Source organism: Palaemon carinicauda, chromosome 39 (genome assembly GCF_036898095.1).
Source record: "Palaemon carinicauda isolate YSFRI2023 chromosome 39, ASM3689809v2, whole genome shotgun sequence".
Taxonomy (NCBI): Eukaryota; Metazoa; Arthropoda; class Malacostraca; order Decapoda; family Palaemonidae; genus Palaemon; species Palaemon carinicauda.
Window position 1 is genome coordinate 53,594,124 of NC_090763.1, and position 20,854 is coordinate 53,614,977.

A 20,854-nucleotide genomic window follows, 5' to 3' on the forward strand; every position below is an offset into this window, starting at 1 on the left:
TCTCTCTCTCTCTCAAAACCAAAGCAAATAAAATCAAATTAATCCTCCACAGTGCCAACATATTCAATAAAAGGAGCCCCTGGGTAAAGCCAAAAAGCCAAATTGGCAGGGACGTCCACCCTCCTAATGGGTAAGTCATCCCTAATAAATAGCGTAGGTTTGTATTCCAGTTACGGAACAAATGACAAATTTGTATTTTTCCTAGCCATACAAACATTTTACCTATTTATACAAACTTACCTGCTGAACCTATCCCCTCTTAAAGTCCTACCTCCAAACAAAGTCAGTTAAATCACGGGTGCGTGAGTGGTAGTGGTAGCAAGCGGCCCCCCCCCCCCCCCCCCCCCCCCCGCTAACTAGGGGGGTGATTAGTTAACCGTTGCTAAAAATTTTAATTGCTCGTCCTTTCAGTTTCACCGAAAATAATACCCCTAATAAATAGCTAAAGGCTTGTATTGTTAAGAAAAATACAAATTGTTTACGAATTTCTAATTTTTTAACAAAAATTTATCAAAATATAAAAAATATAAAACTTTGCTCCCATCAAAAACCCACAGTATGAAAATAAGTCTGATATAGATTTACATATATATTTATAAATCCACGATATACTGAGGGAGCCATGTGTGAACCGCGATATGGCGAGAGATTACTGTCCTCATTAGAGATGTCATATGCACCAATAAGTGAAAGCTTTGAATACTGAATCAACATATGTTATTATGTATGAAATTTCTCTTTCAGTTATGAGACCTAGAGAGGCTGCACTAGATGCAGAATATTTGAAAACTTGTGGTCAATTGATGAAAGCAACTATTGAAAGAAGACAATTTAATACAACGGAATTCCATCCTGCTGAATTCTCTTTGAAATATGTAAGTAATGCTGTATGTCCTTTAAATTTATTCACATTTATTGGAGTCTCCTGTGTGAGGTTTAAAGTTTGAATAAATATCTTTTTTCTTGTGGTAGGGGATTAATTTTACGCAGTTTTATCCAAACTTTCGGTTGACTATTTCCTTTCCTCACTGGGCTATTTTTCCCTGTTGGAGCCCCTGGGCTTATAGCATCTTGCTTTTCCAACTAGGATTGTAGCTTGGATAGTAATAATAATAATAATAATAATAATAATAATACAGAAAAAAAAACTGATTTTTTTTATTGTAGTGGCAGGAGAAATTTTGAATATATACCTTGTGGTATATTTTTACCTTACCATTATACTAAGAATATTTAGATCCTTCTAATTTGAATGAGATAGTTTTCTACTTTAAATTTCTTTTATACTTTTTAGATTAAAATCTAAGATATTGGCATAGTAATCCACACAGGTTAAAATTATAAAGTCCTATTATTATTATTATTATTATTATTATTATTGTTATTATTATTATTATTATTATTATTATTATTATTATTATTAGCTAAGCTACAACCCTAGTTGAAAATGCAGGATGCTATACCCCCAAGAGCTCCAACAGGGAAAAATAGCCCACTGAGGAAAGGAAATAAGGAGGTAATAACCTATAAGAGAAGCTATAAACAATTAAAATAAAATATTTTAAGAACAGTAGTAACGTTAAAATAGATCATTCATATGTAAACTAAAAAAAATCTAAAAAAAAAAAAAAAAGAGGAAGAGAAATAAGATTTATCATGTTCAACTATAGTCCATTTCTTTTAGCGAGTCATATTTGCACCGACTCGCAGCGGTGCCCCTTTAGCTCGGAAAAGTTTCCTGATCGCTGATTGGTTGGACAAGATAATTCTAACCAATCAGCAACCAGGAAACTTTTCCGAGCTAAAAGGGCACCGTTGCGAGTCGGTGCAAACATGACTCGCTAAAAGAAATGGACTATAGACAGCTTTCTGAATGGAAATCTATTTAGTTTTTTGGAATTTTGTACTCTTTCATTTAGGTAATTTTTTCTCTTAAATGTTTTCAGATAAGATTTACACAGCTTGAAGAAGATGGAGCGGATGATCTTTTAGACACTCCATATTGGAGAAGGTAAGACAATGTTAATTGTAAACTGAAACTCCATATTATAGCATCTAATGGGTACACCTTATCTGAATGCGTTCCATTTCCTTTGTCAGCACGCATGCTTTTACGGTAAAAAGTTTGTTTTCAAAATTTTTTTCCCTTTGTTTTGAGTGCTTAATCCTTTCGCTACGATGACGTTGTTATTCGTTAAAACATGTCTTATAATACAAATCGTGACGTCGGGATACGTCATCATCATCATCATTATTATTATTATTATTATTATTATTATTATTATTATTATTATTATTTTTTAAATATTTAACTTAGCCGGTGAATATATAATAGCTGCTGCTCCGGCGGCTCGACAGAAAACACACAAAAACTCGCGAGCGATCGCTATGAAGGTTGCGGGTGTGCCCACCAGCGCCAACTATCGGCCAGATACCGCATATGCATGTAAACAAGCCTCAATTCTTCTCTGTCGGTCTGATCGACAAGACGTACCATTACTCGCTGTTAACCTGGAGTTTTTCAACAGACTTGGTGAAGTACTTCATTTTGGTTTGAGCTTTCGCAGTGCAGGTGTTTTATCTTCAACTTAAACTCTTGAACTCTTTTTTGGACAGATTTAATTGCTGATGACTTTGGATTGTTTTTTGGACTTTCTTTGACTTTTTCAAAATGGCTGACCCTTTTCCAATTCCTAGATTTCGTAAGTGTAATGCTAGGGATTGCAATAAGCGTCTTCCAAAGGCCTCTCTCGACCCACATACTGTGTGTTCTAATTGTCGGGGTAAAACCTGTCAATTAGGAGATCGGTGTGAGGAGTGCGTGGGCCTTTCGGAATTCGATTGGCTTGAATATGACAAGTATTCTCGTAAGCTAGAGAGAGATAGGGTGAGGAGAAGTTCCTCTAGATCGTTAGAATTTTCCTCCTCCCATGCCCCTGAACCTAATCCTTCCCCTGTAGTAGTTGTGCCTGAACCCTCTACTAGCACTCAGGAACCATCAATGCGGGATATGTTACGTGCCATTCATGCTTTGGGCGAAAGAGTTGAGTCGTTAGCTACAGACCGTAATCAACTCATGGCTGACGTTAAAGAGTTAAAGTGTCAGAGTGCCACAGTGGAAAATCGTGGGAAAGTGATTAGTGCGCAAAGTGTTATCAGTGTTGCGACCGAGGGTTCGTCTGTTCGTGCCTGTCGTTCGCCTAGTCCGAGACCTCTTGTAAGCTCCCAAGCCCCAGGGAGAAGTAATGTCGTACGACTTATGGGTTCGAGAGGCCTTGATCAGCGAACAGACGTTCCCTCTATGGTTTCAGGCGTGTCTCATCAAGACCGCCCCTACTATAAGACGAGCGAGACGATTTTCTCCTCGTCATCCGAAGGCTTTTCGCGTAAGAAACCGTGGAGCAAGGTTTCGAGGCCCTTTAAGCGAAAGTCAGTCCCTTCAGGACAGGTCCAGCGTCCTGGTTGTAGCCATTGGGACAGCTCTGACCCTATGCAGTCATCGGAAGACTGCTCGCCGCCTAAGCAGAAACGTAACACAGGCTCCGAGAGTCTTGGTGTAGGCAAGGTTTTGCAGTCACAGACGTTACCCTCGTCTCTTACCGCACCCATTCCCGTTGATCCTAAATGGGTTGTACTGCAAGACATGCAGATTAAGCTCGCCTCTCTCATGGAGGACTATTCTGCTGAAAAGGTTCACGATGATCCTCGCCGCTTAGCTGATCGAGATCCTGGCCGTCAGCCGCCCAAACGAGCCTCTGCTCGTCCTGTTGACGTTGGCGTTACTAAGTCACGTCAGTCACGTTTTGTAGAGCCTCACTCGATGCAGTCCCGTGTTGACTTTCAGCCGCATGTGGACGTTCAGCCGCTTCCTAATGCTCTTGTTGATGTTCAGGACGTTCGCCAACCAGCGAAGTTGACTTGTTTTGACGCTGAGCGTCAAGCACCGCAGTCAAGAGTTGTTTTGACTGCTCAGTCTAGGCAGTCAAGGCAGTCTCGAGTTGACGTCGAGCGTCCTCCCGCTCCTGTTGTTGTTGACAGTCAGGCTGTTAAGCAGTTACATGACGTAGCGTCCTGGACTGCTACTGATGCACCAGTGCGTGTGGACTCTGCTTGTCAAGCATTGCCACCAAGGCAGGTCTCCCCTTTGCTTGTTACTCAGCAGTTGTCGGACGAAGATCTTTCAGATGAGCACGTTGCTGATCCTCATCATGATGATCATCCTTCAGATGTAGACGAACCTAAGACGGTTCCTCCTTCGATGGACTTTAAGAAGATCATGTTGATTTTCAAGGATCTTTTTCCCAATCACTTTGTTGCCGTTGCTCCTCGTTCGCCACCGTCTGAGTTTGCTCTAGGCTTACCTGCTACCAAGCCAGCCTTTACTAAGCTAGTGCTTTCTCGCTCTTCCAAGAGGGCTTTACGACTTTTAGGCGACTGGTTGGATACCAGGAGGAGTTTGGGGAAGACGGCCTTTGCCTTCCCTCCTTCTAAGCTTGCATCTAGATCGAGCGTCTGGTATGACACGGGAGAAGTTCTCGGCTTGGGAGTCCCTGCCTCTGCCCAGGGTGACTTCTCAAGCCTCGTAGACTCTCCCCGTCGCCTGGCCATGAGACGCTCGAAGATTAGTTGGTCCTCCTCGGACCTTGACCATCTGCTTAAAGGCGTATACAGGGCCTTTGAAGTATTTAACTTTCTTGACTGGTCATTAGGAGCTTTAAGTAGGAAAATCTCGTCTGCCGACCAAGATGTTTCCTTACTTATCATGTCATGTATGGATAAAGCCATCCGCGATGGCTCCAATGAGCTCGCCTCCACCTTTACGTCGGGAGTCTTTAAGAAGCGAGACACCCTTTGCTCTTTTCTTTCGGCAGGAGTTACTCCCTGTCAGAGATCAGAACTGCTCTTTGCTCCCTTATCAGCGTCCTTGTTTCCGCAACAACTGGTTAAGGATATAGCTTCTTCGCTTGTGCAGAAGGACACCCATGACTTGATGGCGTCCTCTGCTCGCAAAGGGGCTCCTTCTACATCCTTTGCTGTAAGACCCAGGATCGAGACTCCGGCATCCAGATTTATCCCGCCCTTTCGTGGCAGAGCTCCCAGCAGGGGAAGCGCTCGTGCCGAGGGAAAGAGAGGTAAGAAGAGAGGAGCCAAGTCCTCACGTGGCAGAGTCTGACTGCCCACAGCCTCAGACAGCGGTAGGGGCCAGATTGAAGAGCTTCTGGCAGGCCTGGGAGAAGAGGGGTGCAGACCAAGAGTCTGTTCGGTTGCTCAGAGAGGGGTACAAAATACCGTTTGTACGCAAACCTCATCTAGTGACAACTCCCATAGACCTCTCTCCCAGGTACCGAGAGGAGTCAAAGAGACAAGCCCTAAACCTAGAAGTGTCTCTGTTGCTAGAGAAGGGAGCGGTGGTGAAAGTCTCGGACCTTCAATCACCGGGGTTTTACAACCGTCTCTTCCTAGTTCCAAAGCATACAGGAGGTTGGAGACCGGTGCTAGACGTCAGTGCGCTCAACGTTTTTGTTACGAAAACAAAGTTCACTATGGAGACCACGAAGTCCGTCTTAGCAGCGGTCAGAGAGGGAGACTGGATGGTCTCTCTCGACCTACGAGATGCGTACTTCCACATTCCTATACACCCGGATTCCCAACCGTTTCTGAGGTTTGTTTTCAGGAATGTGGTACAGTATACCAGTTTCGGGCCCTGTGCTTTGGCCTCAGTCCTGCTCCTCTCGTGTTTACGAGGCTCATGAGGAATGTGGCAAAATTCCTCCATTTATCGGGAATCCGAGCCTCCCTGTACTTGGACGACTGGCTTCTCAGGGCATCGTCCAGTCATCGCTGTCTGCAGGATCTTCATTGGACGTTGGGTCTGACCAAGGAATTGGGACTTTTGGTCAACCTAGAAAAGTCCCAACTGATCCCATCCCAGACTATTCTATATTTAGGGATGGAGATTCGCAGTCCAGTTTTTCGGGCTTTTCCGTCTGCCACCCGAATAGAACAAGCCCTGCTCAAAGTCCAACTAATGCTGAAGAGAGAACGGTGTTCAGTCAGGAATTGGATGAGTCTCGTAGGGACTCTATCATCCCTGGAGCAGTTTGTCTCGCTAGGGAGACTACACCTTCGGCCTCTCCAGTTCCATCTAGCCTCTCACTGGAACAAGGACAAGACGTTAGAGACGGTATCAATCCCGGTCTCCGAACCAGTAAAGGCATGCCTGAAATGGTGGAACAGCAATATCAGTCTGAGAGAGGGACTATCCCTAGCAGTCAAGAACCCAAACCACGTGTTGTTCTCAGACGCGTCGGATTTGGGTTGGGGTGCGACCCTGGACGGTCGGGAATGCTCAGGTCTGTGGACCTCAAGTCAGAAGAGCATGCACATCAACGGCAAGGAGCTATTGGCAGTCCACTTGGCCTTGATGAAATTCGAAAGCCTCCTTCGAAACAAAGTGGTAGAGGTCAACTCCGACAATACCACAGCTTTGGCGTACATCTCCAAGCAAGGAGGCACACACTCCCTCACGCTGTACGAGATCGCAAGGGACCTGCTCATTTGGTCATGAAATCGAGGCATCTCCCTGTTAACGAGATTTATCCAGGGGGACTTGAACGTCTTGGCAGACTGTCTCAGTCGGAGGGGTCAGGTGATACCCACGGAATGGACCCTCCACAAGGACGTGTGCAAGAGTCTTTGGGCGACTTGGGGTCAACCCACCATAGACCTCTTTGCCACCTCGATGACCAAGAGGCTACCAATCTATTTCTCACCAGTCCCAGATCCAGAAGCAATACACATAGACGCGTTTCTACTGGATTGGTCGCATCTGGACTTATATGCATTCCCACCATTCAAGATTGTCAACAAGGTACTGCAGAAGTTCGCCTCTCACGAAGGGACAAGGTTGACTTTGGTTGCTCCCCTCTGGCCCGCGAGAGAGTGGTTCACCGAGGTACTTCAATGGCTGGTAGACATTCCAAGAAGTCTTCCTCTAAGGGTAGATCTATTACGTCAGCCCCACGTAAAGAATGTTCATCAAAGCCTCCCCGCTCTTCGTCTGACTGCCTTCAGACTATCGAGAGACTCTCAAGAGCTCGAGGCTTTTTGAAGGAGGCAGCCAGTGCGATTGCAAGAGCGAGGAGAGCTTCTACCATCAGAGTATACCAGTCGAAGTGGGAAGTCTTTCGAGACTGGTGCAAGTCAGCATCTGTGTCCTCTTCCAGTACCTCTGTAGCCCAAATCGCAGATTTTCTTTTACATCTGAGAAATGTTCGCTCCCTCTCAGCTCCCACGATTAAGGGCTACAGGAGCATGTTGGCTTCGGTCTTTCGTCATAGAGGCTTAGATCTTTCCAACAATAAAGATCTCCAAGATCTCCTTAAGTCTTTCGAGACCTCTAATGAACGTCGTTTGGCGACTCCTGGATGGAACTTAGACGTGGTCCTAAGGTTCCTCATGTCAGACAGGTTTGAGCCATTACATTCAGCCTCCCTGAAGGATCTCACCCTCAAGACGCTTTTCCTAGTGTGCTTGGCTTCGGCTAAAAGGGTCAGTGAACTTCATGCCTTCAGTAAGAACATCGGCTTTTCTACAGAAAAAGCCACATGTTCACTTCAACTTGGTTTCCTGGCCAAAAATGAACTGCCTTCTCGTCCTTGGCCTAAATCTTTTGATATACCTTGCTTATCAGAGATCGTAGGCAACGAACTTGAAAGAGTGCTGTGTCCAGTTAGAGCTCTTAAGTTCTACTTAGCCCGTACTAAGTCCTTACGAGGTGGATCTGAGGCATTATGGTGCTCAGTTAAGAAACCATCATTGCCTATGTCAAAGAATGCTTTGTCATATTTTATCAGATTTTTAATACGAGAGGCTCATTCTCACTTGAATGAGAAAGACCGATGTTTGCTTAAGGTTAAGACGCACGAAGTAAGAGCTATAGCAACTTCCGTGGCCTTTAAGCAAAATAGATCTCTGCAAAGTATTATGGACGCGACCTTTTGGAGAAGCAAGTCGGTATTCGCGTCATTTTACTTAAAAGATGTCCAGACTCTTTACGAGGACTGCTACACACTGGGTCCATTCGTTGCAGCGAGTGCAGTAGTGGGTGAGGGTTCTACCACTACATTACCCTAATTCCAATATCCTTTTAATCTGTCTCTTGAAATGTTTTTAATCTTGTTTTTGGGTTGTACGGAAGGCTAAGAAGCCTTTCGCATCCTGGTTGATTTGGCGGGTGGTCAAAGTCATTTCTTGAGAGCGCCCAGATTAGGGGTTTGATGAGGTCCTGTTGTATGAGTTGCAGCCCTTGATACTTCAGCTCCTGGGAGTCTTTCAGCATCCTAAGAGGATCGCTGGGCTTCGTGAGGAAGACAGACTAACAAGGCAGAGTAATCGTCTAAGTCAACTTCCTTACCAGGTACCTATATATTTGGGTTTTGTTATGTTATAACTGTCAAAAACTCTAAGCATATACGCTGTAAACTTAATTAACTCTGGTCTCTACCCACCACCATGGGTGTGAATCAGCTATTCTATATTCACCGGCTAAGTTAAATATTTAAAAATTATATTTTAATTATAAAATAAATTTTTGAATATACTTACCCGGTGAATATATAAATTAAAGGCCCTCCCTTCCTCCCCGATAGAGACCCAGCGGGATGAGAAGAATTGAGGCTTGTTTACATGCATATGCGGTATCTGGCCGATAGTTGGCGCTGGTGGGCACACCCGCAACCTTCATAGCGATCGCTCGCGAGTTTTTGTGTGTTTTCTGTCGAGCCGCCGGAGCAGCAGCTATTATATATTCACAGGGTAAGTATATTCAAAAATTTATTTTATAATTAAAAATATCATATTATTACTGTATTATAATTATTATTATTACTGTATTATAATAATTATTATTATTATTATTATTATTATTATTATTATTATTATTATTACAAACTAAGCTATAAAAGTGTATAGCACATGGTTTTATCTCACACACAGTTCACACTCGGGAAATTTAACTATAAAAATCTCTTCTCCCTTGTATTAGCCCCTCCTCCCGCTTTCTTCATCTAACCAACAAAGTCTTTTGGAGTCTAGCCTTTATTTCTGAATATGCCATAGGTATGTTAGGCTAGCTAATGGCGTCATCCCCTACCTGAGGCATTAATCAAACCCCCCCCCCCCACACCACCAGCTTGGAGATATAGGGATCCTTGCATCTCACTTCACCCTCAACCAAAATACTTGCAATTCTAGTCCTTATGTATGATTATGTAAGGACTATTTTAGTGAATTTCTATATCCTCCTCTGACTACCACAAGTCCCACCCACAACAGACGAAAACGTTTAACCAGCAATGCAAGTTGTTGACACATGACAAGATTTTTCTTATTCTTATTTTATTCCTTTTTTCTCAAGTATCATTTCTACAAAATAATAACATCTTCATGTCTTATATATTTCATATTAGTATTGTTCCTTGTTTTCACTAGTGAAAGTTAGCCTGCTGTCATTATTTCCATTTATTGTCCTTCTGCATAGTATTCATCATGTTCTTATATGTGCAGTCTTTATTTCCAAGGCCTTAAATACCTAAAACAGAATGATCCACCAGTAGTTTGATATCTTTCGACGGCTATTTATCCGGGAATTTTGGCTGTCACACGCAAGTTGGAATGACAGACTAACGAACAAACCTTACCCCCCCCCCTCTCTCTCTCTCTCTCTCTCTCTCTCTCTCTCTGTGGGCAAGAAATATGTTTATTTTGTCATCAGTTTCTTGTTTATTGTATACATTTTAGAATACTTCTTGTGTCCGGTTGTTTAGAGTGATGGAAAATAAAAGCAAAATTTTGAAAAGTTTTTTCCTGTAATAAGCAGTAAAACAAACATGGAAGTGTAGGTTATTATAGAGTAAGTGAGCAAGTATATTCAGGTTATTATAGATTAAGTGAGCGAGTATATTCGAGGGTAACAAATCTCGTATATAGCTTGACCAGCGGATCTGCAGCCTCATAGTGAAGGGGTTAAGTAAGGCATAATTCGTCTTTGTTTTAGTAGAAATTAGGGATATAACTTAAAGTACTTGCCTAAAATTTATTAGTACTTAGCTCCTCATACTTTGGAAAGGGGAGAGTTAAGTAGATAACCTATTAATCATTTTTGCTCATAACACACCCTTTACCAATAACAAAAACAGAATCAGACATCTTGTTAGGTATGTGTTATATTTTCAAAACTTTACTGGACGTACATTATTTTGTAATTTCTTTCAGACTAGGGAAAGCGAGTGCTGCATTATATAAAATTGCTCCTCCAATAGAAAGCATATACCCTGGAATTGATTTTGAGAAGCCAAAGAAAGAAAGACTCCAGAAAAGAAGAGTAGAAGAAAAAGTTGCGGCCAAAGTGGTTCCGACAATGGTAAGTTGTAAAAATATGTTGTCATGATTAGTGTTTAAGGTTGAATATGAATGGTTCAGGTAGGGACAGGTCATTATGCTGTCTTACTTTGTGTTAAAGACCAAACATATAGGCTTATAATCAGTCCCCACGGTAAAACCGTTGAGTATAAGTTGAACCTATGTAGCCCCCAAAACCCCAATCCATAGCTCACAAGGACAGTAAAGTTTTGGTTCCAATTGAATACTATGGAACCCTGAATGAGGCTCAGACCTGAGAGATACAAAATTTAAGAATAGTCACAACATTAAGATAAATTTTTTATAAATAAACTACAGTATAAAAGGGGGACTTATGTCAGCTTGTTCAACATAGAAACATAAACTGCAAGTTTGAACTTTTGATGATCCACCGATTCAACTACCGATTAGGAAGATTATTCCCCAACTTGGTCACAGCTGGAATAAGACTTCTAGAATACTGTGTAGTATTGAGCCTCATGATTGAGAGGGGATGACTTAGAATTAACTGCATACCAAATATTATACAATTGCTAGTTTTTTTTTTTTTAAACATTTATATGAACATTCCCTGTTTACATAGCACTGTCAGAGTAGTATTGGGATCAGGACAATTACAAATACATCAACAGAATTTACAGTATTACAAAGTTGTAAAAAAGTAGCCTGTTCCTAAAGAAACTAATCCTAAACAGATAATGTTTCAACTTCCAACCTTCTTATAGCATATGTATTATACTCTAAATTCATCAAGCAGCATTTGTAGGTAAACTGATAACACAGTCTTGTAAAGATGAAGGCAATAATAATCATGTTGAGAACTCTTTCTAAAATTTGGAGGTATGTGTCTGTACTTGGTCAATGTACTTGGTCAAGTGGAAACAACATAGGATTAAACGAAAATAACCTCTCTCAGAATACTAGAATACAGATTCGTGATGCACAACACGCCAGACACTTTCGTCACTCCAATAACCACCTTTTAGGTAGCTCGTTCACTTTTTGCCAGCATTTGTTTTGAGATCCGCCACGAAATATACAAACTAACATTATTATTATTACTTGCTAAGCTACAACCCTAGTTGGAAAAGCAGGATGCTATAAGCCCAGGGGCTCCAACAGAGAAAATAGCCCTGTGAGGAAAGGAAACAAGGAAAAATAAAATATTTTAAGAGCAGTAACATTAAAATAAATGTTTCCTATATAAAATATAAAAACTCTAACAAAACAAGAGGAAGAGATAGAAAATTGTTCCTGAGTGTATCGTCGATCAAGAGAACTTTAACCCAAGACAATGGAAGACTATGGTACAGAAGCTATGGCACTACCCAAGACTTAGAAAACAATGGTTTTATTTTGGACTGTCCTTCTCCCAGAAGAGCTTCTTACCATAGCTAAAGAGTCTCATCTACCCTTACCAAGAGGAAAGTTGCCACTGAACAATTACACTTCAGTAGTTAACCCCTTGGGTGAAGAAGAATTGTTTGGTAACCTCAATAGTAATAACAAGGCTTTTACAGTCACCTCATCATAATCATATAACACCTTAATTCCTCAGTGCTTCTGAAACATGCCTTTCATTTGAGAGAAAGACAGAAGAATGCTTAGTCTGCTCAATTCCTCAGTTGGGCTTCTTGAACACAGTGCATATAGCCAAGAGACTGAGAAAGAGATTTATTCTCCTGCATGCCTGTTTGTTTTTTCGAAACAGTCTTCATGATTTTTATTCGTACGGTAGGACTCGCCGTTTGAGATCGGCACTTTAACTTTGTTTCCGATGAAGAAATATCAGTATCAAACTAAAATGATTTTCTTAACCTATTCAAAGGAGATACATTAGTGCAAATGTAGACAGTATTATTCTTTCTTCATGTCAAAAATACCCCATCACACTGGAGCCTTTTGGTACGTTATCATGTACATTACCTGGAACTATCGTATAATTTCTTTTTTCGTACGTCATTAAATATCTTTACTATGCCTGCTGCTTCCTCTGATGCCTTAGATGACCGCGGAGGTAGCAGCAGTAGGGGATTCAGCATTATGAAGCTTCATCTGTGGTGGATAACGGGGGAGGGTGGGCTGTGGCACCCTAGTAGTACCAGCAGTGTCAGGCTGGGAGGAACGTAGAGAGTAGAGGTCCCCTTTTTTGTTTTTGTTTCATTTGTTGATGTTGGCTACCCCCAAAAATTGGGGGAAGTGCCTTGGTATATGTATGTATGTATGTACTATGTAATGGAATCGTACATACTGCAAAAGTTTTTGAGCTCTGTATATGTACAGAATTGCCTAAGCTGAACACTGGATGTATCTCACTGTCAGGTGTTGTGGAGAAATAAATTTTTATATTTATAACTGTATTTTGTAAGCAATGTTTTTACCATCTTTCAGGCATTTTTTCTTCATGATATCTTTAAAAGCCATCAACTTTGATATACTGTACTGTATTATTTTTCAATATTAAACTTACCCGATAATCATGTAGCTGTCAACTCCGTTGCCCGACAGAATTCTATGGAGGGATACGCCAGCTATCACAATACTAGAAGGGGGTGTACTTACCAGCGCCACCTGTGGCCAGGTACTATAGTACTTCTTGTTGACACCTCCTCAATTTTTTCCTCTGTCGTGCTTCCGGCAAGACGTTCTGGGATACGCTTATGATCTTCGAGTATTTTCACGGCTTTTGGTGAAGTATTCTCTCAGATTTCGGCTGTCGCTTTACTGGAAAACTTCTATATTAGCTTAGATAGCTATTATTTAGTCCTGATTAACGGTTAACGATCTTTTGCTTGATTTTGAAACCCCACTTGGCTAACTCTTTTGATTCAAGATGTCTGACATTTCACAAGCCCCCACCCATAGAAGATGTAGGTCTTGTAATAGGCGTATTCCGAAGGCCTCGGTAGATCCTCACACCGCTTGTTCTGACTGTAGGGAAAGGCCCTGTCAGTTAGAAGATCGATGTGAGGAATGCGCCGGACTTTCGGAACTTGATTTTGTCCGTCTTCTTAAGTATTCAACCAAGTTAGAGAGAGAGAGAGTTAGGAGGAGTTCTTCTCACTCTTCACTTTTTTCCTCACCTCATGATCCCCTACCTTTTCCTACCCCTGTAGTGGCTACCCCCGAACCTACTATTTGCCCTCAGCCTGATATGTCTGTTGTTTTGCGTGCCATTCAGGCCTTAGGTGACAAAGTAGAGTCAGTGGTTAGTGATCATAAGTCTCTTATGGCCGAAGTCAAGGAACTTAAGGTCAAGAGTGCAGTGGGTGGTATTAGTGCCAGTGCTGTGACGAGTGCTAGTGTCAGTGCAGTGCCAAGTGCTAGTGTCAGTGTCAGTGTGGTGCGTGAGGATACTTCTGTGCGTGCCAGTCGTCCTCCCAGTCCGGGACCTCTTGCAAGCTCCCAAGCCCAGGGGAGAAGCAATGTCGAAGGGCAAAAGGGTTCGGCAGGCCTTGATCGGCGCACAGAAGTATCCTCGGTGGTTGCGGGCGTGTCTTCCAGAGACCGTCACTCCCACCTGCAGACGATTGAGCCCGTCTTTTACTCGTCTGCTGATCAATTGTCAGGGAAGAAACGCTGGACTCAGGTCTCAAGACCACTCAAACGCAGAGTCCAGACCTCAAGAACTCAACCGGGCTGCAGTCATTGGATCAGCTCTGACTCGCCGCAGTCATCAGTTGAATGCACTCCGCCTAAGAGGAGTAAGGTTTTGCCGCAACAGATCTCTGCTGTTAAGGCTTTACCTCAGCAGACCTTAGTGTCTGCCGACCCCAAGTTGACTCTACTGCAGTCCATGCAGTCACAACTTGCGGTCTTGATGCGTGAGTGTCAGGCTGAGAAGGTTACACCTCCTCCTGCGATCGCTCCGCCTGACCGCAGTACTGCCTGCCAGGCGTACGATGTTGAGGCTCCTCAGGACACCTTACCACGTTCTGAGTTTACTGTTTCCAGTGGTGTGCAGCTCCCTCCGCCTTCCTTAAGGCAACCTCAGCAATGGGAACAGGAAGCTTATACCTTACTTCCTCCGCTTCCACTTGCAGTTCCACCAGTGAGGCAACACTCTCTTGAGGTACAACAACCTCTCCCATCCATGAGTCAGTCTCCTCAGCTCTCGCTGCAGCGAGCTCAACCCTCCTCAAGGCAAGCCCCTCAACACCTTTGCCTTGCGCCTCAGGAACCTCAACTCGCGAGACAATTACTGCGTTCTGCGCAGCCACTACCTCATCGCTCACAGCTCACACCTCAGGAACCTCAACTCGTTCCTCAGGAACTTGCTACTGCGCATCCGCCAACCACTCAGCAAGCGCAACCCTTGAGTTCAGACACTCATGCCAGGAGTCAGCCTCCTCCACCCATGCGCCTACCTTCTGCTACTTCTTTTGATCAGCCTTTGCAGACTGAGCCTCAGGTGTTCCCTCAACAGAGTCTTGAAGAGGAAACCACAAATATTGTTGTTCCAGCTCGGGCTGACTCTGCTGTTCAGCATACCTTACCGATCTCTTCGCTACACTCTGGTGATGAGGTGTCTGATGATGAGGCTGCACACCTGGATCCCTCATCAGACGTGGATGAATCCAAGTCTTCTCCACCTTCTATTGACTTTCGTAAGGTCTTGGCTCTTTTTAGGGAGGTATACCCAGACCACTTTGTCTCTGCTATCCCCCGCTCTCCGCCATCTGAGTTTTCGCTGGGCATGCAGCCAGCTAAGTCTACTTATACTAAGCTCGTCTTAGCAAGGTCCTCTAAGAGAGCGTTAAGGATTTTAGGGGAGTGGTTGCAGACTAAGCAACAACTTGGAAAGACTTCGTTCATGTTTCCTCCGACTAAGCTCACTTCTAAAGCGGGCGTTTGGTATGCCACAGGAGAGGAACCAGGCTTGGGAGTACCTGCCTCTGCCCAGGCTGACTTCTCAAGTCTGGTAGACTCTCCTCGTAGAACAGCAATGAGGCGCTCTAAGGTTTGCTGGACCTTCTCAGACCTTGATCACTTCCTGAAGGGTGTTTTTAGAGCATTTGAGATGTTCAACTTCCTAGACTGGTGCCTGGGGGCCCTCAGCAAGAAGACCTCCCCTGCGGACAAGGATTCTGCCATGCTCTTAATGTCCTGCATGGATAAGGCCATTAGAGATGGATCTGGCGAGCTTGCTTCGATGTTTGTGTCAGGGGTTCTTAAGAAAAGGGAGCAGCTTTGTACCTTCCTTTCCTCCAGCATCACACCTTGTCAAAGGTCTCAACTCCTTTTCGCTCCGCTCTCGAAGTTCCTTTTTCCCGAAGAGCTTGTTAAGGACTTGTCTGCTGCCCTGATACAAAAGGACACACATGATCTTGTGGCCTCATCGGCTCGTAAGACTAAGGTTGCTACCTCAGTCCCCAGGACTTATCGCACCCCAGTGGCTGATACTCCTGCTACGAGGTTCATACCGCCCTTTCGTGGTAGAGCCCCCAGCCGAGGAAGCTCCCGTCCAGACTCTTCCAGGAGCAAGTCTAGGAAAAGTTCCAAGGCTTCTAAAGGAAAAAACTGACTCTCCGCATCTCCAGGCAGCAGTAGGAGCCAGACTCAAGATCTTCTGGCAAGCCTGGGAAAAGAGAGGTGCAGACGCCCAGTCTGTCAGTTGGCTGAGGGAGGGTTACAGGATACCATTCTGCCGCAAACCCCCTCTGACCACATCTCCCATCAACCTCTCTCCCAACTACAAAGAAGAGGACAAGAGGCTAGCGTTGCACCAGGAGGTGTCGCTCCTTGTACAGAAGAAGGCAGTGGTTATAGTCCGGGACCATCAATCCCCGGGCTTCTACAACCGTCTCTTTCTGGTGGCCAAGAAGACAGGAGGTTGGAGACCGGTGCTGGACGTCAGCGCGCTCAATGCGTATGTCACCAAGCAGACGTTCACGATGGAGACGACGAAGTCGGTCCTAGCAGCGGTCAGGCAGGAGGACTGGATGGTCTCGTTGGACCTGAAAGATGCCTACTTTCACGTTCCTATTCATCCAGACTCCCAACCTTTCCTGAGATTCGTTTTTGGAAAGGTTGTCTACCAATTCCAAGCCCTGTGTTTTGGCCTAAGCACAGCTCCTATGGTGTTTACGCATCTGATGAGGAATATAGCAAAATTCCTCCACTTATCGGACATCAGAGCCTCCCTTTACTTAGACGACTGGCTGTTGAGAGCCTCCACGAGTCGTCGCTGTCTGGAGAGTCTCAACTGGACTTTGGACTTAATCAGAGAACTGGGTCTGTTAGTCAACATAGAAAAGTCTCAGCTCATTCCCTCCCAATCCATTGTGTACCTGGGAATGGAGATTCGGAGTCAGGATTTTCGGGCTTTTCCATCGGCCCCAAGGATAAGCCAAGCCCTAGATTGCATCATGAGCATGCTGAAGAGGAGCAGTTGCTCGGTGAGACAGTGGATGAGTCTCACAGGGACCCTTTCATCGCTGGCCCTGTTCGTCGAGCTAGGGAGACTCCACCTCCGCCCTCTTCAATTCCATCTTGCAGCTCATTGGGACAAGGGTTTGACTCTCGAAGCAGTCTCTATCCCAGTCACCAAAGAGATGAAGACCACTCTCTTGTGGTGGAAGACCAATCTCCTTCTCAGGGAGGGCCTATCGTTGGCTATTCAGACCCCCAATCTTCATCTCTTCTCAGATGCATCGGACTCGGGCTGGGGTGCGACCTTGAACGGACAGGAATGCTCGGGAACGTGGAACGAGGAACAGGAAACGCTCCACATCAACTGCAAGGAGCTACTAGCAGTTCATTTAGCCCTGCTGAACTTCAAGTCCCTCCTGCTAGGCAAGGTGGTGGAGGTGAACTCAGACAACACCACAGCCTTGGCTTACATCTCCAAGCAAGGAGGGACCCATTCGAGGAGCCTATACGAGATCGCAAGGGACCTCCTCATTTGGTCAAAAAGTCAAAACCTCACTTTAGTCACGAGGTTCATTCAGGGCAACATGAACGTCTCAGCAGATCGCCTAAGCAGAAGGGATCAGGTCATTCCCACGGAATGGACCCTCCACAAGAGTGTGTGCAACAGACTTTGGACCTTGTGGGGTCAGCCTACCATAGATCTGTTTGCCACCTCCATGACCAAGAGACTTCCGCTGTACTGTTCCCCAGTTCCAGACCCAGCAGCAGTTCATGTGGATGCTTTTCTGCTGAACTGGTCCCATCTCGACCTTTACGCATTTCCACCGTTCAAGATAATAAACAAAGTCCTTCAGAAGTTCATCTCGCACGAAGGGACACGGCTGACGCTGGTTGCTCCCCTTTGGCCTGCAAGAGAATGGTTCACAGAGGTACTTCAATGGCTAGTCGACGTCCCCAGGACTCTCCCTCTAAGAGTGGACCTTCTACGTCAACCTCACGTAGACAGGTTGCACCCAAACCTCCACGCTCTTCGGCTGACTGCCTTCAGACTGTCGAAAGATTCGCTAGAGCTAGAGGCTTTTCGAAGGAGGCAGCCAGCGCGATTGCCAGAGCAAGAAGGGTTTCCACTCTTAAAGTCTACCAATCTAAGTGGGAAGTCTTCCGGAGCTGGTGTAGAGCCAATGCAGTATCCTCTACCAATACCTCTGTGACCCAAATAGCTGACTTCCTATTACATCTTAGGAATGAGAGATCCCTTTCAGCCCCTACGATTAAAGGGTACAGGAGTATGTTGGCTTCAGTTCTCCGCCACAGAGGTTTGGACCTTTCTTCCAACAAGGACCTTCAAGACATCCTTAAGTCTTTTGAGACTTCTAAAGAGCGTCGTCTATCCACTCCAGGCTGGAACCTAGACGTAGTCTTAAGGTTCCTTATGTCACCTAGGTTCGAACCTCTCCAGTCAGCTTCCTTCAAGGACCTTACCCTCAAGACTCTTTTTCTCGTCTGCCTTGCAACAGCTAAGAGAGTCAGTGAGGTTCATGCCTTCAGCAAGAACATTGGTTTCACGACCGAATCTGCAACATGTTCTTTTCAGCTCGGTTTCTTAGCTAAGAATGAACTTCCTTCACGTCCTTGGCCTAGATCGTTTGAAATACCTAGCCTCTCCAACATGGTAGGTAACGAGCTAGAGAGAGTTCTTTGCCCTGTCAGAGCTCTCAAGTATTATCTTAATAGGTCTAAACCTATTCGAGGACAGTCAGAAGCCTTATGGTGTGCCATCAAGAAACCTTCGAGGCCCATGTCCAAGAACGGGGTTTCGTATTATATAAGGCTTCTGATTAGAGAAGCCCATTCTCACTTAAAGGAGGAAGACCTTGCGTTGCTGAAGGTAAGGACCCACGAAGTAAGAGCCGTAGCTACTTCGATGGCCTTTAATAAAAACCGTTCTCTGCAGAGCATAATGGATGCAACCTATTGGAGGAGCAAGTCAGTGTTTGCATCATTTTATCTTAAAGATGTCCAGTCTCTTTACGAGAACTGCTACACCCTGGGACCATTCGTAGCAGCGAGTGCAGTAGTAGGTGAGGGCTCAGCCACTACATTCCCTTAATCCCATAACCTTTTTTAACCTTTCTCTTGAATGCTTTTATTGTTGTTTTTATGGTTGTTACGGTAGGCTAGGAAGCCTTCCGCATCCTTTTGATTTGGCGGGTGGTCAATTCATTCTTGAGAAGCGCCTGGGTTAGAGGTTGTGTAGAGGTCCTTTAGTAGGGGTTGCAGCCCTATATACTTTAGCACCTTTGAGTTGATTCAGCCTCCAAGAGGAACGCTGCGCTCAGTAAGGAAGACGAACTTAAAAAAGAGGCAGAGTAACGGTTCAATTCGACTTCCTTACCAGGTACTTATTATTTCATTGTTATTTGAGATAACTGTTATATGAAATATGGGATACTTAGCTATCCTTTAATCTTGTACACTGGTTTTCACCCACCCCCCTGGGTGTGAATCAGCTACATGATTATCGGGTAAGTTTAATATTGAAAAATGTTATTTTTATTAGTAAAATAAATTTTTGAATATACTTACCCGATAATCATGATTTAATTGACCCTCCCTTCCTCCCCATAGAGAACCAGTGGACCGAGGAAAAATTGAGGAGGTGTCAACAAGAAGTACTATAGTACCTGGCCACAGGTGGCGCTGGTAAGTACACCCCCTTCTAGTATTGTGATAGCTGGCGTATCCCTCCATAGAATTCTGTCGGGCAACGGAGTTGACAGCTACATGATTATCGGGTAAGTATATTCAAAAATTTATTTTACTAATAAAAATAACATTTTTATTTTCAGGTGAAAGAAGCCACAAATGATGAAGAAAGGCAGACAAGCGAACTTACTAGAATATCCAATATATTAAAAAAAAATTTTAAAGAAAATAACAAGAAGCCGTTATGCTTCTTTCGCTTTGCCGTCAACCCAAATAGCTACAGTTATACAGTCGAAAATATCTTCCATATAAGTTTTTTAGTAAATTTGCTACGAGCAGAAATCCTTGAAGGTAAGGCATTAGTGTAAGATCAACTTCTAAATAATAATCTTCATTGTCTTTCGCAATACCTTTTTTGTAATTAGATTTGTATGCTTTTGACTTGAAAAAAAAGAACAAATATACTGAATAAACTTTGGAAAAAGACCAAATATGAAGATACTATTAAAGGTCTTCATCACCAATATCATCAAGGAAATTTGACTAGGCCTTAGCAGGAAATGAAAAAGATTAACAATTTTGTTATCTTACATCAAACACATTTTTTTTACACCTCACTTTGTGGTTATTTTTACTGATCACTTACGTTAAGAAAAGGCACTTAGAGATCATTTATGTTATGTGAAGGAAATGGTAGTTTTGCCTGTGTTTTTCCAATATCTGTTACTTTAACTGAAACTTGAGAGACTTTATAGCTTAATGGAGTACTCATCAACCAGTAGCAATACATTTTGGAATATTTAGTCAATCCAGAGGCATTTGTTCTAATGACTCTTCCTACACAAATAAGAAACATTCGCTCTTTGCTATTGATATACAGTATGTTTTCAACGCAGCTGGAATCCAGCCATAAACTTTCACGTGAGTTGTCAATGACCCTCCGCTAGCTAGTGGGGTTAGCGGGTGCTAGACCAGCCGCTCACTCACCGAGTGTATTATGTTACTTTTGTTTTTGGCTTGATAGAGTGAGGACGTGCTGTCTCGCTCTCCTGTTAACCTTAATAAATTCTTACTGGCTGTAAACTAACTCTCTCTTACTCTTTTATAAGTATATCTAGTTTTCTAGGGATTGCGACAATGCGGGTTTGTCCTGGCATTATAGGTCCCCCTTGTGACACGTCTATGTCCGTTGAAGAGACAGAGTCTCACTGCCTTTGCCCTGTGTGCAGATGTCACTCTTGCACGTAGGATTCTACTTGTGACGAGCGTCAGTAGTGGCCATCCTCCCAGTGGGAGCTTTACAGTTGACAACGGAAGTTTATTATTATTATTATTATTATTATTATTATTATTA

The 20,854-nt window shown here is 43.8% G+C and overlaps 1 protein-coding gene across 1 annotated transcript in view; it reads left to right on the top strand.

The window, feature by feature from the left end:
* Nse4 (Non-SMC element 4) overlaps nt 1–20,854 on the top strand; it is a 72,278-nt gene that overhangs the window by 46,680 nt on the left and 4,744 nt on the right. The window contains exons 5-8 of the mRNA XM_068362920.1: nt 745–875; nt 1,947–2,011; nt 10,276–10,423; nt 19,644–19,851. Coding sequence (XP_068219021.1) covers nt 745–875; nt 1,947–2,011; nt 10,276–10,423; nt 19,644–19,851 — 552 coding nt within the window. The remainder of the gene's footprint in view (nt 1–744; nt 876–1,946; nt 2,012–10,275; nt 10,424–19,643; nt 19,852–20,854) is intronic.